The following is a 24,129-nucleotide window of genomic DNA, read 5'->3' on the forward strand; positions in this document are numbered from 1 at the left end:
TCGTATTGACCTCAACAACAATAATCCGAAGGCGGAAAATAAAAATTTTAGATCGTTCAAAAGATATTAACGAAAAACTGAAAAATTACCCCGGAGTGGTCCGAAACCGAGGGTGGGATCCATAGTATTTTTGGGCAGAACACCTTTCTGCATTGGCGGGCTTTGGCCGCGCTTATAAAAAATTACCTTCGGTGGGTCCAACACCGGTTTGGAGACCAAAACTATATCCGCGGAGCACACTTATGTTGACAATTTTTTTGTGGGTACCTCAAAATCATCAAAATTACAACAACCACATGAAAATTTCTTTTGCAAATATCTCTTGACAGACCCAAAATTGTTTACCTCGGCTTTCGGATTCGCCATCCTGGATCAAAAACGCGTCTTTTGATACCACTCTTGATATTTTTGGACGTATATTAACAGGCGCGGATCTACGGGGGGTAGGGGGCATCCCCCGCCCCCACCAAAAGGTCGAGAAATTTTATTTTTCAAATACTTTACAGAACAAAAATGAAATATCCAAAGAAAACAAATATTCAAATGTTCAATACTTAATTTTGGCATTTCACGATGCACGGCAATTTATACATGCATACCGCTTTTATAAAAATAAAACAAAATTTATGAAACTTTTTGATACCATTTCCCACCCATAGCCAAGCTCACGATCCGCTACTGATACTAAGAGTGTCATGCTGTCGTATAGAAATACCAAATATATTACAGTTTGTTATATTTTTGTTATGAAAACAAAACCAAAATAAAAAAAAAAAATGTGAGAGCAGTGAGAATTTTAAAATTTTTTCAAACGTCATTTCGGCTCTCACCGGTTTTACCTTGTAATATTTATACCATGGTGTCAAGGTCAGTAAATTGATTCCCTCTTTTCCGAAGTGTTCTGTTCCCAATGTACGTCTCAAAATTGCGAATTGAAATTTGAAATAAAAGGAAAAGGCGAAAACTTAGTCTTGGCTTTTTTCGGGTAGTATATTTTTTTGGCGGCCACCGTGGTGTGATGGTAGCGTGCTCCGCCTACCACACCGGATTCCCTGGGTTCAAACCCCGGGCAAAGCAACATCAAAATTTTTAGAAATAAGGTTTTTCAATTAGAAGAAAATCTTTCTAAGCGGGGTCGCCCCTCGGCAGTGTTTGGCAAGCCCTCCGGGTGTATTTCTGCCATGAAAAGCTCTCAGTGAAAACTCATCTGCCTTGCAGATGCCGTTCGGAGTCGGCATAAAATCATGTAGGTCCCATCCGGCCAATTTGTAGGGAAAATCAAGAGGAGCACGACCCAAAGTGGAAGAGAAGCTCGGCCTTAGATCTCTTCGGAGGTTATCGCGCCTTACATTTTTTATTTTCATATTTTTTTTCTAACCAATTTGATTTATAATCCATAATAAACCCGTTTCATGTTTAAAAAAATTTAAACATTGTTTTATGGCTATCATTGCTTAGGCGAATTAAACTTATCTACCTATGTACATACATATATGTATGCATAATAATTAGAAGGAAGGAGAAACTCCAAAGTCTTAATCCGGATTTGCGGCTTCTAACTTTTCTGAAGTCTACCTACCATCCATAAATACATATACATATATTATTATATTATATACAGCATACATTGTATATATATACGTAAGTTTGTATTTTCACGTTGGAATGAGCGTAGTGTAGAATGGGGGAGAACAAATTTTATCCACAGCCTTCTGTACTATCTGATTATACTTCTATAAACCAAACGAACATCTACAATATAGACTATGATCCATTTTGAAGACATTCTAGATAATATCTTAAAATTACACGAGCTCTAACGTCAGCGGATTAGACCTTATTAGAGTTTGTTACCGTGTCATTGCAATTTCTGCCAATCGGAAATTTGTGTTTTCCAAAAGCTTATTTGGGATGCTCTGAACTGCTCACCAATCAAAAAACTATTTAATTGGACTTTGTCTTTTCGCAATTAAAAAATTATAAAAGTATTACTATTTTTTTAAAGTGCGACCGAAGGCCGCCTACGCAGAAGGACATCACCGTGTTTTGTTTAATTGGATACCTGTTTCAAATACCGAGATATATATAGGAAATTTCGATATTTCTTATTAGCGGGCGTGACTTTTTTCAAACCTATATACAGCAAGAAAAAACCGGGTGACCACATGAACCTACTGTGAAATTTTTGTCAAGATCGGTTGAGTATTTTGGACGGCTACTGGATATCTATTTTTATACTCAGTTGAGCAGAGCTCACAGAGTATATTAACTTTGATTGGATAACGGTTGGTTGTACACGTACAAAGGAATCGAGATAGATATAGACTTGCATATATCAAAATCATCAGTATCGAAAAAAAATTCGATTGAGCCACGTCCGTCCGTCCGTCCGTCCGTTAACACGATAAATTTTCAGGTATCTTGATGAAATTTGGTATGTAGGTTCCTGCGCACTCATCTCAGATCGCTATTTAAAATGAACGATATCGGACTATAACCACGCCCACTTTTTCGATATCGAAAATTTCGAAAAATCGAAAAAGTGCGATAATTCATTACCAAATACGGATAAAGCGATGAAACTTGGTAGGTGAGTTGAACTTATGACGCAGAATAGAAAACTAGTAAAATTTAGCACAATGGGCGTGGCATCGCCCACTTTTAAAAGAAGGTAATTTAGAAGTTTTGCAAGCTGTAATTTGGCAGTCGTTGAAGATATCATGATAAAATTTGGCAGGAACGTTACTCTTATTACTATATGTATGCTTAATAGAAATTAGCAAAATCGGAGAACGACCACGCCCATTTAAAAAAAAAAATTTTTTTAAGTCAAATTTTTAAAGAAAAGTTTACAGTACATAAGTAAATTATGTCAACATTCAACTCCAGTAATGAGATGGTGCAACAAAATAAAAAAATAAAATAAAATTTCAAAATGGGCGTGGCTCCGCCCTTTTTCATTTAATTTGTCTAGGATACTTTTAATGCCAATGTCGAACAAAACATTATCAATCCTTGTGAAATTTGGTAGAGGCTTAGATTCTAGGACGATAACTGTGAAAAAGAGCGAAATTGGTTGAAGCCACGCCCAGTTTTTATACACAGTCGACCGTCTGTCCTTCCGCTCGGCCGTTAACACGATAACTTGAGCAAAAATCGATATATCTTTACTAAACTCAGTTCACGTACTTATCTAAACTCACTTTATATTGGTGTAAAAAATGGCCGAAATCCGACTATGGCCACGCCCACTTTTTCGATATCGAAAATTACTAAAAATGAAAAAAAAATGCCATAATAATATACCAAATACGAAAAAAGGGATGAAACACGGTAATTGCATTGGTTTATTGACGCGAAATATAACTTAAGAAAACAACTTTGTAAAATGGGTGTGACACCTACCATATTAAGTAGAAGAAAATGAAAAAGTTTTGCAGGGCGAAATCAAAAGCCCTTGGAATTTTGGAAGGATAACTGTTCGTGGTATTACATATATAAATAAATTAGCGGTACCTGACAGATGATGTTCTGGGTCACCCTTGTCCACATTTTGGTCGATATCTCGAAAACGCCTTCACATATACAACTACCACCACTCCCTTTTAAAACCCTCATTAATACCTTTAATTTGATACCCATATCGTACAAACACATTATAGAGTCACCCCTGGTCCACCTTTATGGCGATATCTCGAAAAGGCGTCCTCCTATAGAACTTAGGCCCACTCCTTAACTCATTAACACTTTCATTTGATACCCATATCGTACAAACACATTATAGAGTCACCCCTGGTCCACCTTTATGGCGATATCTCGAAAAGGCTTCCACCTATAGAACTAAGGCCCACTCCCTTTTAAAATACTCATTAACACCTTTCATTTGATACCCATATCGCACAAGCAAATTCTAGAGTCACCCCTGGTCCACGTTTATGGCGATATCTCGAAAAGGCGTCGACCCATAGAACTAAGGCCCATTCCCTTTTAAAATACTCATAAACACCTTTCGTTTGATACCCATATTGTACAAACGCATTCTAGAGTCACCCCTGGTCCACCTTTATGGCGATATCTCGAAAAGGCGTCCTCCTATAGAACTTAGGCCCACTCCTTAACTCATTAACACTTTCATTTGATACCCATATCGTACAAATAAATTCTAGAGTCAGCCCTGGTCCACCGTTATGGCGATATCCCTAAATGGCGTCCATCTATAGAACTACGGCCCACTCCCTCTTAAAATACTCTTTAATACCTTCCATTTGATGCACATGTCATACAAACACATTCCAGGGGTACCCTAGGTTCATTTTACTACGAGGTGATTTTCCCTTATTTTGTCTCCATAGCTCTCAACTGAGTATGTAATGTTCGGTTACACCCGAACTTAGCCTTCCTTGCTTGTTATTTATAAAATTTATAATAATAATGTAATACTTACTTTGGAGCGGTATACATCCAAGGAGATTAAGGGCGCGATTCTCTGCTTAGAGATAAGATTTTCTGTTTTCATAATTTTTCGTACAATTTTATGTTATGAAGTTTTTCACTGCAGAAATACAGTCAAGAACTTATCAAACCACTTCCGACGGCCAATCCATCCTTTTGTAGAAACATGTTTTAAAGTATTTTGATGTTGTTTGTTCCAAAACCAGGGAAACTAGCAGTTTAAACACTGTTGCACAGCAAAAGAAAAGCTGCTGTTAGAGGGGTCCAAAATCTCCCGCGTAACTCGAGGACCAACATCTGAGACTATAGCATGAGTTCGTTTAGTTCTCTTATTGGCCCGTAACCATGGTGGAATCACCAGGTGAAGTAAATAAAAAGACATAGAAGATGTACGCTATCTGAAACGGTAGGGATGTATTTTCAACGGTCAGAAGAGGGTAAAATGTTTACCCGCTTTGGAAAAGTAGGAGTACAAAAACAAAGCCTTGCTACGAAAGCCATTACAGACTGTTTTTTTCAGCATATCAGTGCAACCTAATGCCAATACAAAAAGGGTACACAGGACCAGTGCGAACTTATATTAATTTAGGCATCGAATAAATAATAATATAATAAAATAAGATGAAAAAAGTACTAAAACTACCATATTTTACTCCTGAAAATGCAAAAAAACAACACTTTTTCGGGGACAATATCGGTGAAAAATTTTTAGATAGCCGAATGACAGAACAAAGAAGAATTTAGAGCGAGACAATTGACGGCTTACTTCGCCTGGTTATTCCACCATACCCCATGGTTCCATGCCCGCAACAAAGAGAATAAGACGGAAATATGATATTATTCACTCAATCTCATTAGAGTGGCTTTTTTCATACGTCGGTTTCTCTGCTCGTTTGGAATAAACTTTTTCCCTACGAGGTGCTTTGAGTTCCCCACCATACGCAGGGCTCCAACAACGCGCAATTGAAAGTTGCGTTTTACTGCGGACTACTGGCTGCTGCTTGATGTCTCTTTGTGCACGATTTCTGCCTTTGTTATATTTTTGCTTATTTATTTAATTCAGTTTGGAATGGCAGTTGTAAAGTAGCGGACGCGTTTTGGGAAACATTAATCTCACGAAACGAGAAAAGATTCGAGACAAACGAGAGGAAAATGTGCTGAATACACAAAATTTGTATTTACACAAGTCTAAGCAGCATTTCTAAAGATTCGCTTCCGCGCAGTGCTAATTATGTATTGGGGAATCCGTTTGAACTGGGCTGGATAGGTCAGCCAATCGGTCGTTCGGTCGCGTGCGTGTGAAATTATGTCATACTGACGTTTGTGTTATAAATAAGTTGGTCGCTTAAAACAAAAAACAAATAAAATAATGGAGTTGTTTAGTAAATTGCAATGGAAATAATTGGTTTTTGTGATATGAATTTGACCTAAACGTGGAAGAGACAATTTTTGAAGCATTAAAAGTTAAATATATATGTACATACTATTTGTAGGTATATAAATATGTAAATAAATGTATAGATATTTTGGTTTTGTATGTGTACATACATATTGTACATAAAGAGGGTCGGTTGACACCGGCTTTGCAACCTTGAAATTTAGCATCAACAATTGGCCGCATATAAATTAAACCACACATAAAGGGCCAATTAATGGTGACTTATACATAACCAAATAAAACCGCTGATCGAACCAACCTTAAGCGCCAAATACACGACACGAACATTTCCGCGAACATTCCGCAATCTTGTTCGCAGCTTTGGCCATACACCATACGAACTTTTGGCCGAACATTAGTTCTCTTTCAGACAGCGATGAATACGAACAATTGTGCTGCGATTAAAGTCGCATAATCATTATTATTTTTAATTCTATTACAATAATCTTTGCTTTTTACTTGCCACAATGATGGCAAAGATTTATACATTTCAATAAATTCACTCAGAAATTTTTTATTGTCTATTTTACTTTTCCGCGCACGTCTGTTCCGTTCAGAAATTACTACGATTATGAGCTATTTCGCCATACACGCACGAACAGTTCGCGCATATATTTTGATTTTTGGCGAACATTTGCGCGAACTGGCAAACACCACCATACACGACAGAAAAGGTCGCAGAATCATGATATAACGGGAATGTTCGCGGAAATGTTCGTGTCGTGTATTTGGCGCTTTATGGAAATCAATGTAATCGATTAATGGTGCCATACCATATACTGCAGGAATAGTCCATGTGCTGCAGTCCTAAGCAAAACAACATCAAACATGTAGGAAAAAGTTTCTTCAATCAGACAAGTGGAGTCGCCCTTCGGCGGTGGTTTGGCAAACACTCAAGAGTGTATTTCTGCTATGAAAAACTGATCAGTCAAAATGTATCTGCATTGCAGCTATCGTTCGAAGCCGGCTTAAAACATGTAGCTCCCGTCTCGCCCATTTGTAGGAAATATTTAAAAGGAAAACGACGCAAATTGGAAGTGAAGCTCGGCCTGCATCTCGATACTAGAGAATTGTACGTCTTTAAAGGAGAAAAGATAGACCTACCAATAGGTATACCGAAATGATCATGATGCTGAGTTGATTTGGCCATGTCCGTCTGTCTGTTTCAACGTAAATTAGTCCCTAAATTTTTGGGTTTATGAAATCCGACCGGGACCTATATAACATATATCTCTTATACAACCGATTTTTCGAATAAGAGAGCTGTCGTCATTTCTCTCTCATTTTAACTCCTAGGAGCTTGAAATTTTTCAGATGCTTACATATACGGCATACATTGTTGCATGAAAAAATTGCCTAGATGGAGCATAAATATAAAGTATATACCCCTTACAACTTATTGTGCAAATTTTCATCCTTTCTTCCTCATTTTAACAGTTAAAAGTTCTAAAATTTAGCAGATGCTTACATATCAATATGGCATACGTTATTTTCTGTAAAAAATCTACATCGGTCGTATATATAATATATATATCATATACAACTTATTGCTTCTTCGATTTTATGAATTTTTAAAATTTCATCAGATTATTGTTCAAATCCATGCATGAAAGGTATGATGTCTTGAGAATCTCGCCCTTCACTGTTTTTTTATCACGAAACATTCCCGAAACAATTTAAAAATTAACCCAAAAAGCTCTCAATCAAACCGAAATTATCCTGAAATAGTCCCGAGTTGATCCTGAAAGTTATTCCGAGATGGTTCACAAATAGTCCTAAATTAATTCACAAACTGATTCTAAAATAATCCCGAAAATTAAAAGAATTCCGTAATGATCTTAAAACGGTAATGATGTGATCCCAAAAATGTTCAGCAAGTAATCCCTCCATGCTCCAAAGACTACAGAACCTGTGGGCTGCACTTTTTTTAAACATTGCTTCAATGGTCTTTTTGAGCTCTGCCGACTCTATTAATTACCAGTAGGTTTTTTCTTAGGGCAGTTGTGCCTCACACAAATACACCAGTGAGCCATGTCCGTCCGTCCGTCTGTCCGTAAACACGATAACTTGAGTAAATTTTGAGGTATCTTAATGAAATTTGGTATGTCCGTTCCTGGGCACTCTTTTCAGATCGCCATTTAAAATGAACGAAATCGGACTATAACCACGACCACTTTTTCGATATCGAAAATTTCGAAAAACCGAAAAACTGCGATAATTCATTACCAAGGACGGATAAAGCGATGAAACTTTGTAGGTGCGTTGACTTTATAACGCAGAATAGAAAATTAGTAAAATCTTGGACAATGGGCGTGGCACCGCCCACTTTTAAAAGAAGGTAATTTAAAAGTTTTGCAAGCTTAATTTTGGCAGTCGTTGAAGATATCATGATGAAATTTAGCAGGAACGTTACTCCTACTACTGTATGTGTGCTAAATAAAAATTAGCAAAATCGGATAACGAGCACGCCCACTTTTTAAAAAAAATAATTTTAAAAGTCAAATTTTAACAAAAAATTTAATATCTTTACAGTATATAAGTATAGAGTATTTGATACTTATGTCAACATTCAACTCCAGTAATGATATGGTGCATCAAAATACAAAAATAAAAGAAAATTTCAAAATGGGCGTGGCTCCGCCCTTTTTCATTTAATTTGTCTAGAATACTTTTAATGCCATAAGTCGAACAAAAATTTACCAATCCTTGTGAAATTTGGTAATGACATAGCTTTTATGACGATATTTGTTTTCTGTGAAAATGGGTGAAATCGGTTAAAGCCACGCCCAGTTTTTATACACAGTCGACCGTATGTCCTTCCGCTCGGCCGTTAACACGATAACTTGACCAAAAATCGATATATCTTTACTAAACTTAGTTCACGTATTTATCTGAACTCACTTTATCTTGATATTAAAAATGGGCGAAATTCGACTATGACCACGCCCACTTTTTCGATATCGAAAATTTCGAAAAATGAATAAAATGCCATAATTACATACCAAATACGAAAAAAGGGATGAAACATGGTGATTGGATTGGTTTTTTGACGCAAAATATAACTTTAGAAAAAACTATGTAAAATGGGTGTAACATCTACCATATTAAGTAGAAGAAAATGAAAAAGTTCTGCAGGGCGAAATCCAAAGCTCTGGAATCATGACAGGAATACTGTTCGTGGTATTACATATATAAATAAATTAGCGGTACCCGACAGATGATGTTCTGGGTCACCCTGGTCCGATATCTCGAAAACGCCTTCACATATACAAATAAGGTTAACTCCCTTTTAAAACCCTCATTAATACCTTTAATTTGATACCCATATTGTACAAACACATTATAGAGTCACCCCTGGTCCACCTTTATGGCGATTTCTCGAAAAGGCGTCCACCTGTAGAACTATGATCCACTCCCTTTTAAAATACTCTTTATTACCTTCCATTTGATACCAATGTCATACAAAGACATTCCAGGGTTACCCTAGGTTCATTTTCCTACATGGTGATTTTCTTTTATTTTGTCTCCAAAGCTCTCAGCTGAGTATGTAATGTTCGGTTACACCCGAACTTAGCCTTCCTTACTTGTTTGAAGTGGTTTTGAGTTCGGATATTGAATTTCGAGGTAAAAAGGTTCGGTTTATAGCGCGCAGCCCTGTATTTACCTAGTGGCATATGCATGCGAAAGTAAATTTTTCTATCAACCAGCTCCGCATATAAAGTACAACAAACAAATACCATTTGCTGAGGGTTGAAGTTCGCACTGAATATAAAGAGCAGCTGGAGTAAAAAAAACATTTGGAGACAGGTCCATAAGCAGTTTTGAACTACTTAATATTAAATACGCAATAATATAATAACAAAGCAGTTGCTTGCATTATATAAAGATAACACACACACAAAGATATATCTACTGACATAAAATATGGCCAGTAAATGTACAATAACGTTTGACAACAATCCCTTGGGGGTCTACTATGCCGGCCAAGTGGTGTCCGGAGTAGCGGAGCTGATTACAACAAGACCTAAGACGATACGATGTGCGTAAGATAATAATTTTATATACGATATTTGAATATGTAATTAAATATAGCTGTTATTGTTGTTATTATCATTATTTTCAAAATTAACTTCCAGATTTCAATTAAGAATATAAATGGTTGTCAAATTTTTTTGGTCTTTCCTGTACTTCGTATTGGAAGAGATGACACCCTAGAGATGGTTCTAGTATCGACATCTTTAAAATTTCTGCATTATTATCAATTTGCAAGGTTACAATTAATATGGGAGATATAGTTATTTAATTAGCGATTATGAGTAAAGTATGAAAATGAAGATAGTCTCGTTATATGTAAACTATGTCTAGTATTTAGAAAAAATATAGTTAATTTTGACCAAATCCAATGAAAATTCTGCGGGGTGCTAATATATTCGTAATCATCTTTGATTCTTACATATCAGAAATCCCCCCCCCCCCCCCCCTTACCAAAAAGATGGTCATTGTTTAAAAGTTATAGGGACAGGATACACTTCGCTTTGAACAATCAACGTCACTGATAACTCGTTTTTGTTCACACTCTGAATATCTAAAAATAAATGTTCTATACCAATTTATTAAAAATATTCTAACATTCATTAAAAAAAAAACAAAAAACAATTAAGCTATGAAGTCATTTCTGTTTCACTTTCATACCATTAAACTTTATTTATTCCAAATCTCAGCGCATTCATAGAGCCGTAAAGACATACTCCAATTGAACCTCAATATTATTACGTCACCGGAAATTAGCGAAACCATCGTTATATGCTATGTATATAAATATATATCACAGCATGAATACAACACATTAAAGAAAAAATATTCATTATTAATGAATTAAGAAAATGTTTTATAACGCCTTTGTAATACAACACTGTTAGGTGGCACAAAAAATGTATAATTCTTTAACAAAATAGAAATAGTAATAAGGCATAGTCGAAAGAATATTTTGAGCAACAAAAAAATTTAAAATAAAATGAAGTTGCCGCCGTTAGACTTGTTTTATATAATTACACTGTACAGTAGCAATTTCGGAACATAGTAACCATAACATGTTCTTTAAAGATTGCATCGCACAGATAATATTTGGCGAAAAACCATATAGCCGAAACCGTCTGTAGAGCTGGATTCCATTCGATTTTTTGAAAAATCGATTTTTTCGATTCGATTCCCAAAAAAAATCAATTTAATCGATTAAATCGAGTCGAAAAAAGTTGATTGCTGCTTAATAGTTTACACGATTTTCACCGTTTAAAAAAGCTCGACAGTTTCTTCCTCTTTCGTTAACTGGCGCTAACTCGAAAATCAAGAGGTACCACCTGGTTCTTCACTTGGTCCTCCCATCGGAGTGGGATTATTAGAGTATTTGATACTGAAATATCATTATTTTTTGTGCTTTTTAAAATTAATTTATAGCAGTAGTACAGAAATCAACCTCGGGTACCAAGGAGCATGAACAATTTCTGTTCAGGATATTCCATTGTGTAAGCAGAAATTTCTTAAATAAATTCTGCCTTCTCTGCATTGCTAGCTTAGAAATCAAATAGAGATAAACTCTTGTCAATAACGCGCCATAAATCTCTCGTCGTACCTCTTCTAATGTATGGGTCGGAATCATGGACCATGTCGAGAGACAATGGGAGTGCCAGTGTACGAGAGAAAAGTACTGGCCACGATTTATGGTGCTCGCCGTGTTGCCAACCGCTACGTCATATTGTGGGAATGCATGAAGACGCTCTGGCACAGATAGTATACCTATCGACACCCGTATTTGGAAGCAGACGCAGGGGGAGACATTCAGTAAGAAGTCTTGATCTCCCTTGGTGTCAGTTATGTTGAAACAGGGATGCTGGCGTGATTTCTTATGCAAAGCCAAAACCATCTAGGCGGTTCAGCGCTAATCGATGGTGATGATAAAACCTCATAAAACTTCACTCGAAGTCATAGTCATGGTTTAGGGTTCTAAATAAAGTCGAAACTATTTTATTTTGACTATGAATATTAGCCAGTGAAGGTAAATTTTATATTTTTATTTATATATAAAACTAGCAGACCCGGCAGACGTTGTTCTGCCCTAAATTTAGCCTCTCTGCATACATTTTAATAAGCTTTTTCCGTCTAACTCTGCCCTACCCCTCTACACTTTTTCCTAATCTTTTTATTCACTCCTCCCTCCTTCTTTATTGCTTCATCTCCATCTTCGTCTCATTCTATCCCTTTCTCAGTCTCCTTCTCTCTTTTCTCTTCTCTCAAGTTTTTCTCCTTCTTCATCTCTTATTGCCAGTACCAGAGGGTGGTATGTATTTTGTTCCAGTCCCATTCCGAGTCTCAGTCCCAGTCCCACTCCGAGTCTCAGTCTCAGTCCCAGTCCTAGTCCTAATCGCAGTCCCAGTCCGTCTCTGGTGTACTTCCCGGAAAAAAGCATCGTAAATACTAATATAGGCAAATTTATATACGAAATTTCAGGCAAATCGTATAGGACGTATGTAAATAGCTATGTGGGTATTATTAATTCTTGTCTTCATTTCAGCTTCGCATGCATATTTATCAGTTTTGCCAGGTTGATGCGACTAAATAGAATATCACAATGAACTTTAGAGCTCTCAGCAACAGCTTTCATTTGATATCCATAATACACACACATTCTAGGGGTATCCGGTTCATGTTTTGTCCTATATCTCGAGACCCTAGTCACTCAGCGGTGTAAAACTTACTCTGTATTATAGCACATATCAGCAGCTTCAATTTAATATCCATTATGTAAAAACACATTCTAGGTGTATCCGGGTCCACGTTTTGGGTTATATCTCGAGACCCTGGCCTCCCAGTTGTATGAAGATTATCCTGTACTATAGCACTCAACAGCTTTCATTTGATATCCATATTGTATAAACACATTCTAGGGGTACCCGGGTCCACGTTTTGGGCTATATCTCGAGACCCTAGCCTCCCAGTTGTATGAAAATTATCCTGTACTATAGCACTCATCAACAGCTTTCATTTGATATCCATATTGTATAAACACATTCTAGGGATACCCGGGTCCACGTTTTGGGCTATATCTCGAGACCCTAGCCTCCCAGTTGCAAGAATGGCTAAACCCATTTGGGATTTCAAAATCAACTAACCATCATCTCTCCTTCCTGTATCTTTCCTAAAAATTTCATGGCAATCTTTCTATCCGTTCTCGTGTTATGGAGTGACAATCAAAATGTACACTTCTTTTTATATACATATATGTAGATTACAATAAATATATTTTCTGCCCATTTTGATTAATCAATATTGTAACGAATTTACTGCAATTCGCCTTATTTGTAATCTTCTGCTAACGTTCGTATCGCTAAACTGTTGAATAAATAACTCCAATATTGAATAATGGAAAAATGGCCTTTATTAAAGTACTTCACAATAACACTTATACTTTTCAACTAGCTTGCTTAATAACCAAACTGACTGATAGCTTAAATGAAACTGATTCTCGCCTCTACTGTTGTCGCCTTTTTATACTGTCTGATTTCCTTGTTGCATATTTCTAGGCTTTTCTAATTCCAGAACTTACTAGCTAGTTATATATTTCTCAGCTACAACTAAAGATGTATAATTTTTATAGCTTCTCTCATACCCCATGCGCTTGTATGTGTGAGCGACACTTCCACAATTATAATTGCATACCTTTAGGAGCAACTCCGATAAGATATCTGCATGTGTTTGTGCATCTCTTCTCCGCTGCGTGTACGTACATAGGTGTAGACAAAATGATTAAATTATTGATGTGCATTCACGTCACTGCTTAGCATCGGCATAGAGATGGCAGTACCCCTTAGTGTTGCTAACATTCGTAACAACCCTTCAAAAAAGGCGAGTACTCCATAAATAATGTAAGGAATATTCCTTTGGGAGTATAGGAGTGTTCCAAAACTAATCTGTATTCATACAAAAAATGTGCTCCAATTAACATTGCGATGTCCTAGGAGAGGAGTAGGTGATCCCACTCTCGCTTTGTTTGTGAGTATTCCATAGAGTACATACGTGAGAGTACTTTCCCAAGTACTTTCACTGTAGTACTCCATGGAGCACCCACAGAGGATCATATGCCAAAGTATTAAAGAGGAATTGTGTCGGAAAGAATTATCGGAGTGAATTTAATTTAAAATGAAAGTAAATGAAGAGGGGCAATATAACTTTTATATTTTTTACTATGAATATTCTTATGTTATTTAGCATTTGCGTGAATAAAGACACTAATATTTCTCTATACTATAGTATGTATACATAAAACCAGTGCGCGGTTGCATTTTATCAGAGTTGCCATAGTAAAATTTTATTATCAGTTATTTGTATGCAATATTTTACTTTTGGCAACCTGTTCGATCGTCATCGTGTCGTGATCACGGTCGTTAAAAAACGAGCAATGATCGGCTGATGGTGTTCCGCAAACGCATTGCAAAGGAGTATTGTTAGAGTACTCCAACGTGAAGAAAATGGAACACGTAATCCAACAATTTTTGCAGGGAATATTAAATTGTACCTACTATAACTGTAAGATGATCAAAACTTCGAAGGCTAAAAAATCGAACGATTCTTGAAAAAAATCGATTCTTCATTCTTCGAAAAAAGATCGATTAAATCGATTAAAAATCGAATCGAAATCCAGCTCTAACCGTCTGAGTTCTGAATTTTTTTTTAATTAACAGATAATTAGATCAGCAGCATTGGACCAAACACTTTTAAAGAGTTGCAGTTTGGAGTTCAAAGAAACATTTACACACTTTTAAATTGCACCATTTCTCATGCCATTGATTTTTATACTAAACTGAGCATAGTTCACTAGATATATAAATTGCCCTTATTGTGAGCACCTTTCAGTCACCGCTGGCTTTCGAATATGGCTGTTATTTACAATGGATTCATAGCTAATCGACTAGTAGAATAGCAACTTTTGCACTGATTGAAAATCGACGGTTTCATAAATAAAATTTCTTACCATTAAAAATAAATAAAAAAATTTCATACACTTAATTTTTTATGATAGAAGTTAAAAAAAAAATTGTTTGCTGCAAAATGAGTTTCCGAAAACGTACGTAGTATGAAAAAAGTTCTTTTCTGGTTCCGAGAATGCCAAAAAAGCAAAATGCAAAATATGCTGCAGATGGCTTGCAATAACTCCACAACGTCTTTACGAATCCCAGAATCGTTAAAAAATAACTCATTATTTTAATAACAACCTCTGCTAATCAACTTATCGATTATGCGGATTGTTGATTATCTAATATTTATTATATATGTATCTATTTATTAAAATAAAAAAGGATATAAATTTAGTTGCACTTTTTTGACATAATATCCTATAGGCTATCTGTCAAAAAAGCTGCAACAAAATTTAAAACCTATTGTATTTGGACGATGACTATGTGCAGATAACATTCCACCTGTATACCTGGTAGCAAAGCACATAGCGTTAACAACTGCAACCAGGCTCGGTGCCTCGGGGCAGCTTGAGCGCCGACCATACGGCCATAGTAGTATAGCGTTCGAGGGAGAACTTAAGGCCACAATAGAGGTGGACGGTTGGCGCAAGGGTGCTCAAATGGCGGACGAGGCGATACATGTGTACACAGATGGGTCCAAAGTAGTGGAAGGAGTAGGGTCTGCGCTATACTGTGCTGATCCGGAAATAAACAGATCCTACAGGCTGCCGGATTACTGTAGCGTTTTCCAAGTGGAAATATTAGCCGTAACCAAAGCAGTACAAACACTGGAAGAGAATAGCTAAAGCTGCAACCGTGTTAACTTTTATATTGACAGTCAAGCAGCAATTAAGGCAATAATCTCGCATAGCACAGCATCTAAATGCGTGTTAGAGTGTAAGCAGTCTCTGGATAGAATGGGAACAGAGAGAGACATACATCTATATCAGGTCCGAGAGCATATGGGAGTGGATGGGAATGAAAAAGCAGATGAGCTAGCTAAAACGGGCGCATCCCTTGCAGCTTGCTCCGTAGACGTCCCAATTAGTCTTGGCGAGATTAAGCGAAAGCGAGAGGTGCACATGATCGACCAAGCGGTAAAGGCGTGGGTTGAAGCGCTGTGCTGTAAAGTGTCGAAGATTATGTGTAGGTCTTACAACCTTAGATTAACAAAGTTGCTTCTATCATTAGAAGGAGATGACTGTAGACTCATGGCGGGTATTCTGATTGGACACTGCCTTCTGGCATCACATGCCTTTAAATTAGGCTTGGACAGTGATAGCAGATGTAGGAAGTGCGGGTTGGAGGAGGAAACGATCGATCACGTTCTGTGCTCGTGCCCTGCGCTTGCCAGGCTAAGACACCAGCTATTAGGAGTGATACAGCTGTCAGATCTAGAAGCAGCAAGTTGCTTAAGTCCTAGGAAGCTTCTAGTATTTGCCAAGAGGACGGAGTTATTTTACAACATAGGTCATGGTTTTTGATAGGGTTTTTCAGTTTGGTCGTTAAAAGAAACTTCTGGTAACACTACGGACTCATTCAGTCTATGTGAGGTCCTCATGGACCGGCCTGTTCAACCTAACAATGCGCCTATGACTGTTTTGTGTGCCGGTGTTATTACCCCATGTAATGCTAAGAAATACAAAGTTTCCTATTGAGAAAATAATCTTACAGACACCCACCTGTAGGACGAAAAGAATGGTCGCCACTGGTTAGGTAAGATGAGGATGAGAAGCAATTGGCTAGCCTTGGCATTATTAATTGGCGTCAGTATTCCCATACTTGCACTACCTAGTTGTTGTCATATAATTTTATGAGATATACATTGGCTGATAATTGCACTATTTTCGAAATATACAATGGCTTTAAAAAATAAATAAATACTCATGTAGGTACATATGTCTAGTAAATATCAAATATACAAACAAAAGCGAGCATATGACATCGAAGATAGAATCAGAATGCGGGTTCAACAACTTGTTTTGCCCGCCGATGAACGGAAATGGATTTGCATTGTTTGAGAAGCTTCAACCTCGTTTGCTTCATAGCCACAAAATGTGATTGTTGTTATAATTTGTAAAATGAATTTATTTACATATATTAGAATATTTACATTAGATCGTTAAAAATTTGATTATTGTGATGTAATGTAATAAGTCATAATGTGATGTAATGTGGCTTGAGGTTTCGAAAAATGCAGGATACTAATTTAGCTTAGGTTTGGAAAGAAGTCATTGTCCTTACGCCACTAAATTCGCAAAAAAAAATAACTAACGGGCGGAGAAATCTTGTGAAATGGCCTTGGAAAAATTTGTTGGTCGCATTTCCTTGCTGCATGACAAGGAAGAAGTTATCTTCAGTTTTATTTGCGTGCATGAAGGATACCGTCACTTTCGGAATAATGTGCAAGCACTTGCATACTCTTTGAATTCTTTGGATCTCTTACTTAGTTGGCGCGTAACTATTTAAATGGTTATGGCCGTCCAACAAGGCGCGCCAGTCGCTTCTTCGCTAGGTTAACTGGCGCCAATTGGTCACACCTAGAGAATTCAAATCATTTTCCACCTGGTCTAACAGCGGAGTGGGGGGGGGCCACCCTCTTCCTCTGCTTCCATAGGTGGGTTCCAATAAAAATACTTTCTTAGCCGAAGCATCATCTTTCTTTCGCAAACCATAGCCTAGCCAGCGTAGCCGCTGCATTCTAGCTCGCTGGACTATGTTGATGACTGCTTAAAGCTCGCCGTCGCCAACGGAGTAAGCCGATGATATCAATGTCTTCAACACACGCAAGTATGTGCACACTTTTATAAAACATATTATAGAGCGGTCAAGCTCTGGAGCTATTATAATGTTCTGCAGCATCAAAATAAAGAAATCGCACTATAGGGGGTCACCCTGTCTGAAACCTCGTTTAGTTTCGAATGCCTCGGAGAGGTCCTTCCAAATTCTGACTAAGCTGATGATATTGCTCAGCGTCAATTTGCACAACCGTATAAGTTTTGCGGGGAAACCAAATTCAGACATAGCGACATATAGGCAGCTCCTTTATGTGCTGTCGAAAGCGACTTTATAAGCGACGAAGATGTGATGTGTGTCAATTCTTTTTTCGCGGTTTTTTCCAAGATTTGGCGCATTGGGAAAATCTGGTCAATGGTAGATTTACTAGTTCTGAAGCCGCCCTGGTAAGGTCCAATATTTCGCACAATGTACTTGACAGGACCTTATGTGAAATATTGAGAAGTTTGATTCCGCGATAGCTGGTGCAGTTTGCAGGATTCCCTTTCTTGTGGACTGGGCAAAGAACATTTAGATTCCAATCGTCAGGCTTGCGCCTTACCTCATTGGATATCTGGCAGATATTAATTGGGGACCAGCAGTCTTGCAGTGCTGTCTTAATATGGAATGTGGGTACACTGAATAAGATGGAAACTTGGTGTAATGAAGATGATCATAATATAAATCATAACTAAAAATGGTCATAATCAGGGTTGGGCCTGTAAACTGTCTACATTGTTTCGCAGCAATTCTTTACATGTAAACAATGTAATTTTTTACAAGCTAATAGTTTACGTAAACAATTAATTGTTTTGCTTTTTTTTATGAGTCAGAAACAATCTACTCCTAATTAAGCATTTTCACTATTTTTCAAAGTTTTCCAAGCTTGTAAAAAAATAATAAAAAAAAATACGCTTTAATATTTAGGATTTTAATATTTTTTATTCATTTTCACTGTCCGATTCTTCATTGTTTTGGTCAATTTTCATTTTACAATAAATAAAAGTTACTTTTTGGACCTTTCAAATCGAACTGTTTGACTTGACAGTTTACAATATAAGTTGAAATGACATATGCTGGTAAATGTTTACAATTATTTACATTATTTACAATTGTTTACAATGAAAGTATAAACAATCCAAAAAATATTGTATACGCGTAACCCTGGTCATAATATAAATCTCTTCGCAAGCTAAATATCTTGTAACGATGGGGTTGTGTCCTGTTGTTCTTGTTGTAACCGCAAAAACCCTCCAAGATGGCTAAGAATGATTTTTCATATCGTTGTTCATAACAGTTTCACGGGTCTATTGGCATCTCTTAATTTATGTTTCCTTTTGGAATCAAGTTCCAGCTTCTTAAAGACCGTGTTACGCATCCTTTTGAACCATGTATCCGTTCGTTTAAACTTGTTGCGGCAATAGAAAGCTCTGGATCGTAGTTCTTTAAAAAAGTCCCTGTTCCCAATGGTAGTTTTCTCAGTTCTGTGCCATATTCCGTGATGAGACATTTCTATCTAAATGACAAAGATGAATAGTATAATTTAGCCTAAATGAAAAAGTATCTCAGACACTTAAAAGTTAGTTGAATTCTTTACAGTGGCGTCATATCAACAATTACTTCTATGACTATTTAATTGAATTAAATTTATAGTGACCCTCTAATTGATGACTTAAAGTAAAGTTATTCAGTTAAGCCAACAGATAAATTGTTTCCTTAAAGGTTGTTATGGAATCGCATCTACAGTGGAAGCAGTAAGGAAGGCGGTCGGCATGATGTGTTGGTGCACAGTGGCTAGTCATTGTCGGCTGGGGCGGGTCCTTGCCAACCTTACTGTTCCTGCGCCATAAGCAGAAAAAAGTTCCTATCATGCCTATCAAACTAGCAGCTGTCAAAATCAAAATAAACTGACAGAAGCGCAGAGACCGACTCAAAACGCTTATAAATTCAAATCAAAACGACATCCGGTCGAACCGGATGCCACGGACAACCCGTTAACATTCCAAAATTTAAAAATTCAAAAATTCAAAAAAAATTACCGCAAAAAAAATTTACCGAACCGGACATGGCCGGTTACCAACGCTGACAATCGAAAATAAAAAAAAAGCTGAAAATTAAAATACAACAAAAGGGCCGAATATAACTTGGGGGCGCCGCGGGTGTTGTTGCGACGCCCGGTGCATTTATCCCACCCTCAAATAACCATGGCCACCGACGCACCTAATCTTTCGGTGGCCCCTTACCTGTTAACCCTACGTGCCTTCTAAATAAATGGCGACGCCAGCATTCCCATTTTAAAGGTTAATTTATTTACAGTTCATTATCAAAACATTTCAGTGAGACTTATTCCGTATATACCTGGCATTACAGGCTATATAACTAAAGCTATACTAAGGCTTATGAAAAATTATTATAAGGGAAACCTTAAGCAAAAGAAAACTCAAGGGTAAGTGTATTTTAAGATGTGAGAGTATCTGACTTACTTGGATATCCGTTTCTACGGCGAGTACAACCCAAAGGCTCCTAAGACAATTGCTACTCTAAGTTTCCTATCTCTTTCTTACGCTAGACTTACGCCCGACGCGTACCTGTACACCCTCTCTAAAAGTTTCCTCAACTTCCTACCTATTCTACCTTTATTGAGTTTTATTTTATTTTACCTTACGTTCCTTCCTTTTCTATTTCTTTTCTTGGATAATCCTGGTAAGTAGTGTTGTTCGGGTTTTAATAAGGTTTCCAAATAATATAGATACATAAATAATATAGCAAATTAAGAATAACTACGTGATATATATTTACAGAGGCACGTTTTTTTTTTTTTTTTAATTCAAATTTGTGCTTAATAAACAAGACTGTCATATATTTCTTTTTATCATTTACGCAAGTTAGCAATTGATTGTTAAGACCTCGTCAAATCAGAGTCGGTTAACATTGTGTTAAAAAGTTTTTTTACTTACAAGCTCAGGTAAGGCTACTATAAATTATCATTACATACTTAACTGAGGCTGTGGTTCGTATGAGCTGTTTTATAAGCTATCGAGGGAGAAAACTTGTAACACTAGCGATATTCTTTCATAATCGCGCTGCAAAGGAAAACACCCGGTAGAGTATTGGGAAGCATAAGGCTTGGGCAACATTAAGCCGTTTGGAAGCAACTCGTTCTGCTCAAGTTACAAAGACTCCTTCGATTCTCACATTCTCACATACGTCAGTCGAAGATGTGAAGAGTCAACGATTTTCAACAGTAATGATTTCGAAATTTCATCAGTTCCTTCGTTTATTTTAGTTAATAAAAGAAAGATTCTTGAATACCGAAATCTTTATAACTTAGCTCTAATATTTTAGAAAAGTTATAGGATTCACAAAAGGAATCTTTTATTGAGAGTTTCCGAGAAATTTTTTTTTTTTGAAGTTCAAGAAGCTTTTTTTTTTTTTGTATTAAATCAGTTTTCGAACGTGTTTTCGGAAAGTTCCAAAGATTACATAAAATTTTAGATAATTTCAAACCGTTTCCAAGCATTTACTTGGAATTTCAAGAATCTTTTAGTGTGCAGGGTTCCAGTCCAATTAATGTTAGTTAGTCAATCAAGAACATATTTTTCTTTGACCATCCCTTTTAAAGAGTATTCCAAGTTTTCTCCCCTAAGAAAAACTTAATTTTACATACATTATATAAAAAAAAAATCCACAGATGCCTTTGAGAAAAAAAAATTGTCAAAATTAAGTGTTATACCGGTCTGGGCCGAAATGAATTAGACGATACAACCCAGGGTAAAAGTAAAGTTTTGAAGCTTAGATAAAAATTTGTAGATTTAACAAAAAAAATTCATCAGAATTTCTCATTCTCTTGTTTTGAAAATATTTTCCGTAACCGGAACGAACTCACCGCTTTAGATGTTGTTGCTGGTAGTTGGTACTATGAGGTCATTGCCGGTAAGTTGTCACAGCTGGGTGGTAGTAGCAGGCCTATATGCGGCGGCCCTGCTATTGTTGTTACTAAAATCGGTGGTGGTCACGCTCGTTGTTGGCGCAATCGATTTGGTAGCGCGCGGTATTGCACGCAATAATGGTGGCAGCCCTTAGGCCTGACGATGCTGTTGGCTCCGCGAACGTCCAGATGTGAGGAATGTGGATTTTGAGGTGCTATCAATTGTTGATGTTGCTGTTCGAAAGATTGCACACGCTGTTATTGTCGATATGTCACTCTAGGAGTGGTACGTCTGGCGTCTTGGCATATGACGGTGCCGGGGTCACTGGATATGGTTGGTGCTATTGTAGTTGGTGTGGATGGAAATGACACCGCTAAGCCAACACCACTATTGCTAAGTTGAGGAACCATGTATATTACGTGGCAATCGTTGGGAATATTCCAACATTCCCGTGCTCCTCGCATACGCGGAGAAGGCAACGCCGATGCCTTCCAATTACTATTTATTAGTATTCACGATGTTTGGGAATTTAGCACGTCCTGAGAGTAGGTTAAAACAATTTCAACGTGGCCACCGGCTAGCTTACTTCGTTTTTAATTGAATTCACTCATTTCGGAGACAATTTTCGGGTTAAAATGTTGAAATGTAACTTCACGTATGAACATAGCTCCTCAGCCTTTCAAAATTTGGCTATGTATATAAGCACGGCTTTGAGGAATTCAGAAAATACGATGGACATATGTAGAGGAGTGGTTTTATGGTTGCTATAAACCGCCCGATTTTTGATGGTGAACTATCTGTATTTGAGGGCGGCGCTCGTCAGTTCCACCAGCTATATGTGGATGCACTTATGTATCCTGTCTGCCGAATGTAAAACAAATTTTCGTGCAACTTTTTACCGGTAACCTTTTGCAATTGTATTCGCTGCAATTTTCACTTGGCCACTTTTTGGTCACGAGGGTTATCTGCTCTACCGCTTCAGACCGCAAGCAAAAAGGAAAGGGATCTTTTTCTTTTTCGGAAACTCGTGGTGGTTTTTCCTTTTTTTTTTTCTCCCGTCTTCTAGTGATGGCCGGTCTGTCTGTTCCCTTCTTTTCCGATATTTTTCATCGCAACCTTTTCCACATCGCTAGGTGTGTTCCCGTGAACACGCTCCCAAGTGGGTCGTAGCCGTAGACCGTAGCAGCAGACCGTAACAAACCTGCTTCGCTTTGAAGACCTGACGATGAAGCGAACAGGTAACCGGATCATCTGTGGGAAGCTATTGCCAGGGATCTCCGATGACAAGCAACGTGGGGCACGACTCACCCCTGAGATAAGAGTCTCAAAGTCCTACTACGAAGCTAGCCGGGCAACATGGGTCCATCAAAAAAAAAGTTAAGTCAAATTTGGGAATTAATTCTGTTTCCTAGTTTAAAAGGGCTTTGCGGCAATTAGACATTTGTTATGGAGAACTCGTCAAAACTCCGAAAGGTTTTAGTGGTTATCGCCCCCACAAAAGGCAAGACAAAAAAAAATAGACATTTTGATATGGAGAACTCGTCCAAACTCCGAAAGGCTAGTCCGACCTAAGCGGGACTGCCAGGGTGTTCACGGTCCTCGGTGAGTACGCGCGTGAACATCCTATGAGGTCAGTGCTCGGGGAGAATACTGGACGAGATGTCCCCGACCGCCAAAACGCCCAGACAAAAAAAAGTCCAATAGGTGGATATATAAACAAAAAAAATCAAATTGTAAATTGGCAAAAGAAACGCCCTTGTTGGTTCATTGCGGACGAATATCCGAAGCATGGAAGCGACCTATCAATTTCCCGTTTAGGTCCTCGAGGTCATACAATGCGTTACCTATTTTTCGAAGCACGCGACACTTCAGGTATTTGGGTAGGAATTTGGCATTAATGCCCTGTTTAAAATTACTTAAGGCAAAGTTTCTCCGGAAAACTTCCTGACCTTCCTTATAGTTGACGTGTCTAGAGCGCTTGTTATAGGTGGTTACTCCCCTATCTTTGGCCTGATCTAAATTTCTGCGGATCTGCTCACGAATATTAGTCAACTTGTCAGCTCGGCTTACTACCATAACCTGGTCTTCTCGAAGGCTGTCGAGTTTCCCTAAAATGTTGTACGTTGAGGCATGTTGGACCATGTTTTGGCCATATAATGCAAAGTACGGAGAACACTGAATCGCCGTATGAAAATCACTTCTTAAAACTGATAAAATTTCGGGTATATGCTTATCCCAATTAGTGTGGTCAGGTTTATCCTTCAGGAAAATCCTAATCTTAGAAACAATTTCTCTATTGACGCGTTCGGATGCGTTCGCTTGGGGAGAATATAGCCCCGTCCTCACGTGCGTCACCCCGTAGTTTGCAAAAAATTGGTTCATTTCCTTCGAGATGAACTGTTTACCATTGTCACTGTGAATAAACTCAGGGACCCCTACAGCCGGAAAAATTTCTGAAGCGAAGTAATTTATAACGTTTACAGTGGTGGCTCTCTGCATGGGCTTTAGCCAAACGTATTTTGAAAAA

General features: G+C 37.6%; 1 protein-coding gene across 11 annotated transcripts in view; it reads left to right on the top strand.

Annotated features, from left to right (window-relative positions):
- Positions 1 to 5,446: 5,446 nt before the first annotated feature.
- Positions 5,447 to 24,129, top strand: part of LOC137250765 (arrestin domain-containing protein 1) — a 32,483-nt gene continuing 13,800 nt past the window's right edge. The window contains exons 1-2 of one of the 11 annotated variants that reach the window (XM_067784212.1): positions 5,455 to 5,986; positions 9,598 to 9,929. In XM_067784212.1, coding sequence (XP_067640313.1) covers positions 9,815 to 9,929 — 115 coding nt within the window. In that variant the 5' untranslated portion in view covers positions 5,455 to 5,986; positions 9,598 to 9,814. Of the gene's footprint in view, positions 5,987 to 9,597; positions 9,930 to 24,129 lie in introns of all 11 variants that reach the window. The other 10 variants (XM_067784202.1, XM_067784194.1, XM_067784183.1 and 7 more) reach the window with 10 other exon arrangements.

The sequence above is a fragment of the Eurosta solidaginis genome, chromosome 1 (assembly GCF_040869045.1).
Source record: "Eurosta solidaginis isolate ZX-2024a chromosome 1, ASM4086904v1, whole genome shotgun sequence".
Lineage (NCBI taxonomy): Eukaryota > Metazoa > Arthropoda > Insecta > Diptera > Tephritidae > Eurosta > Eurosta solidaginis.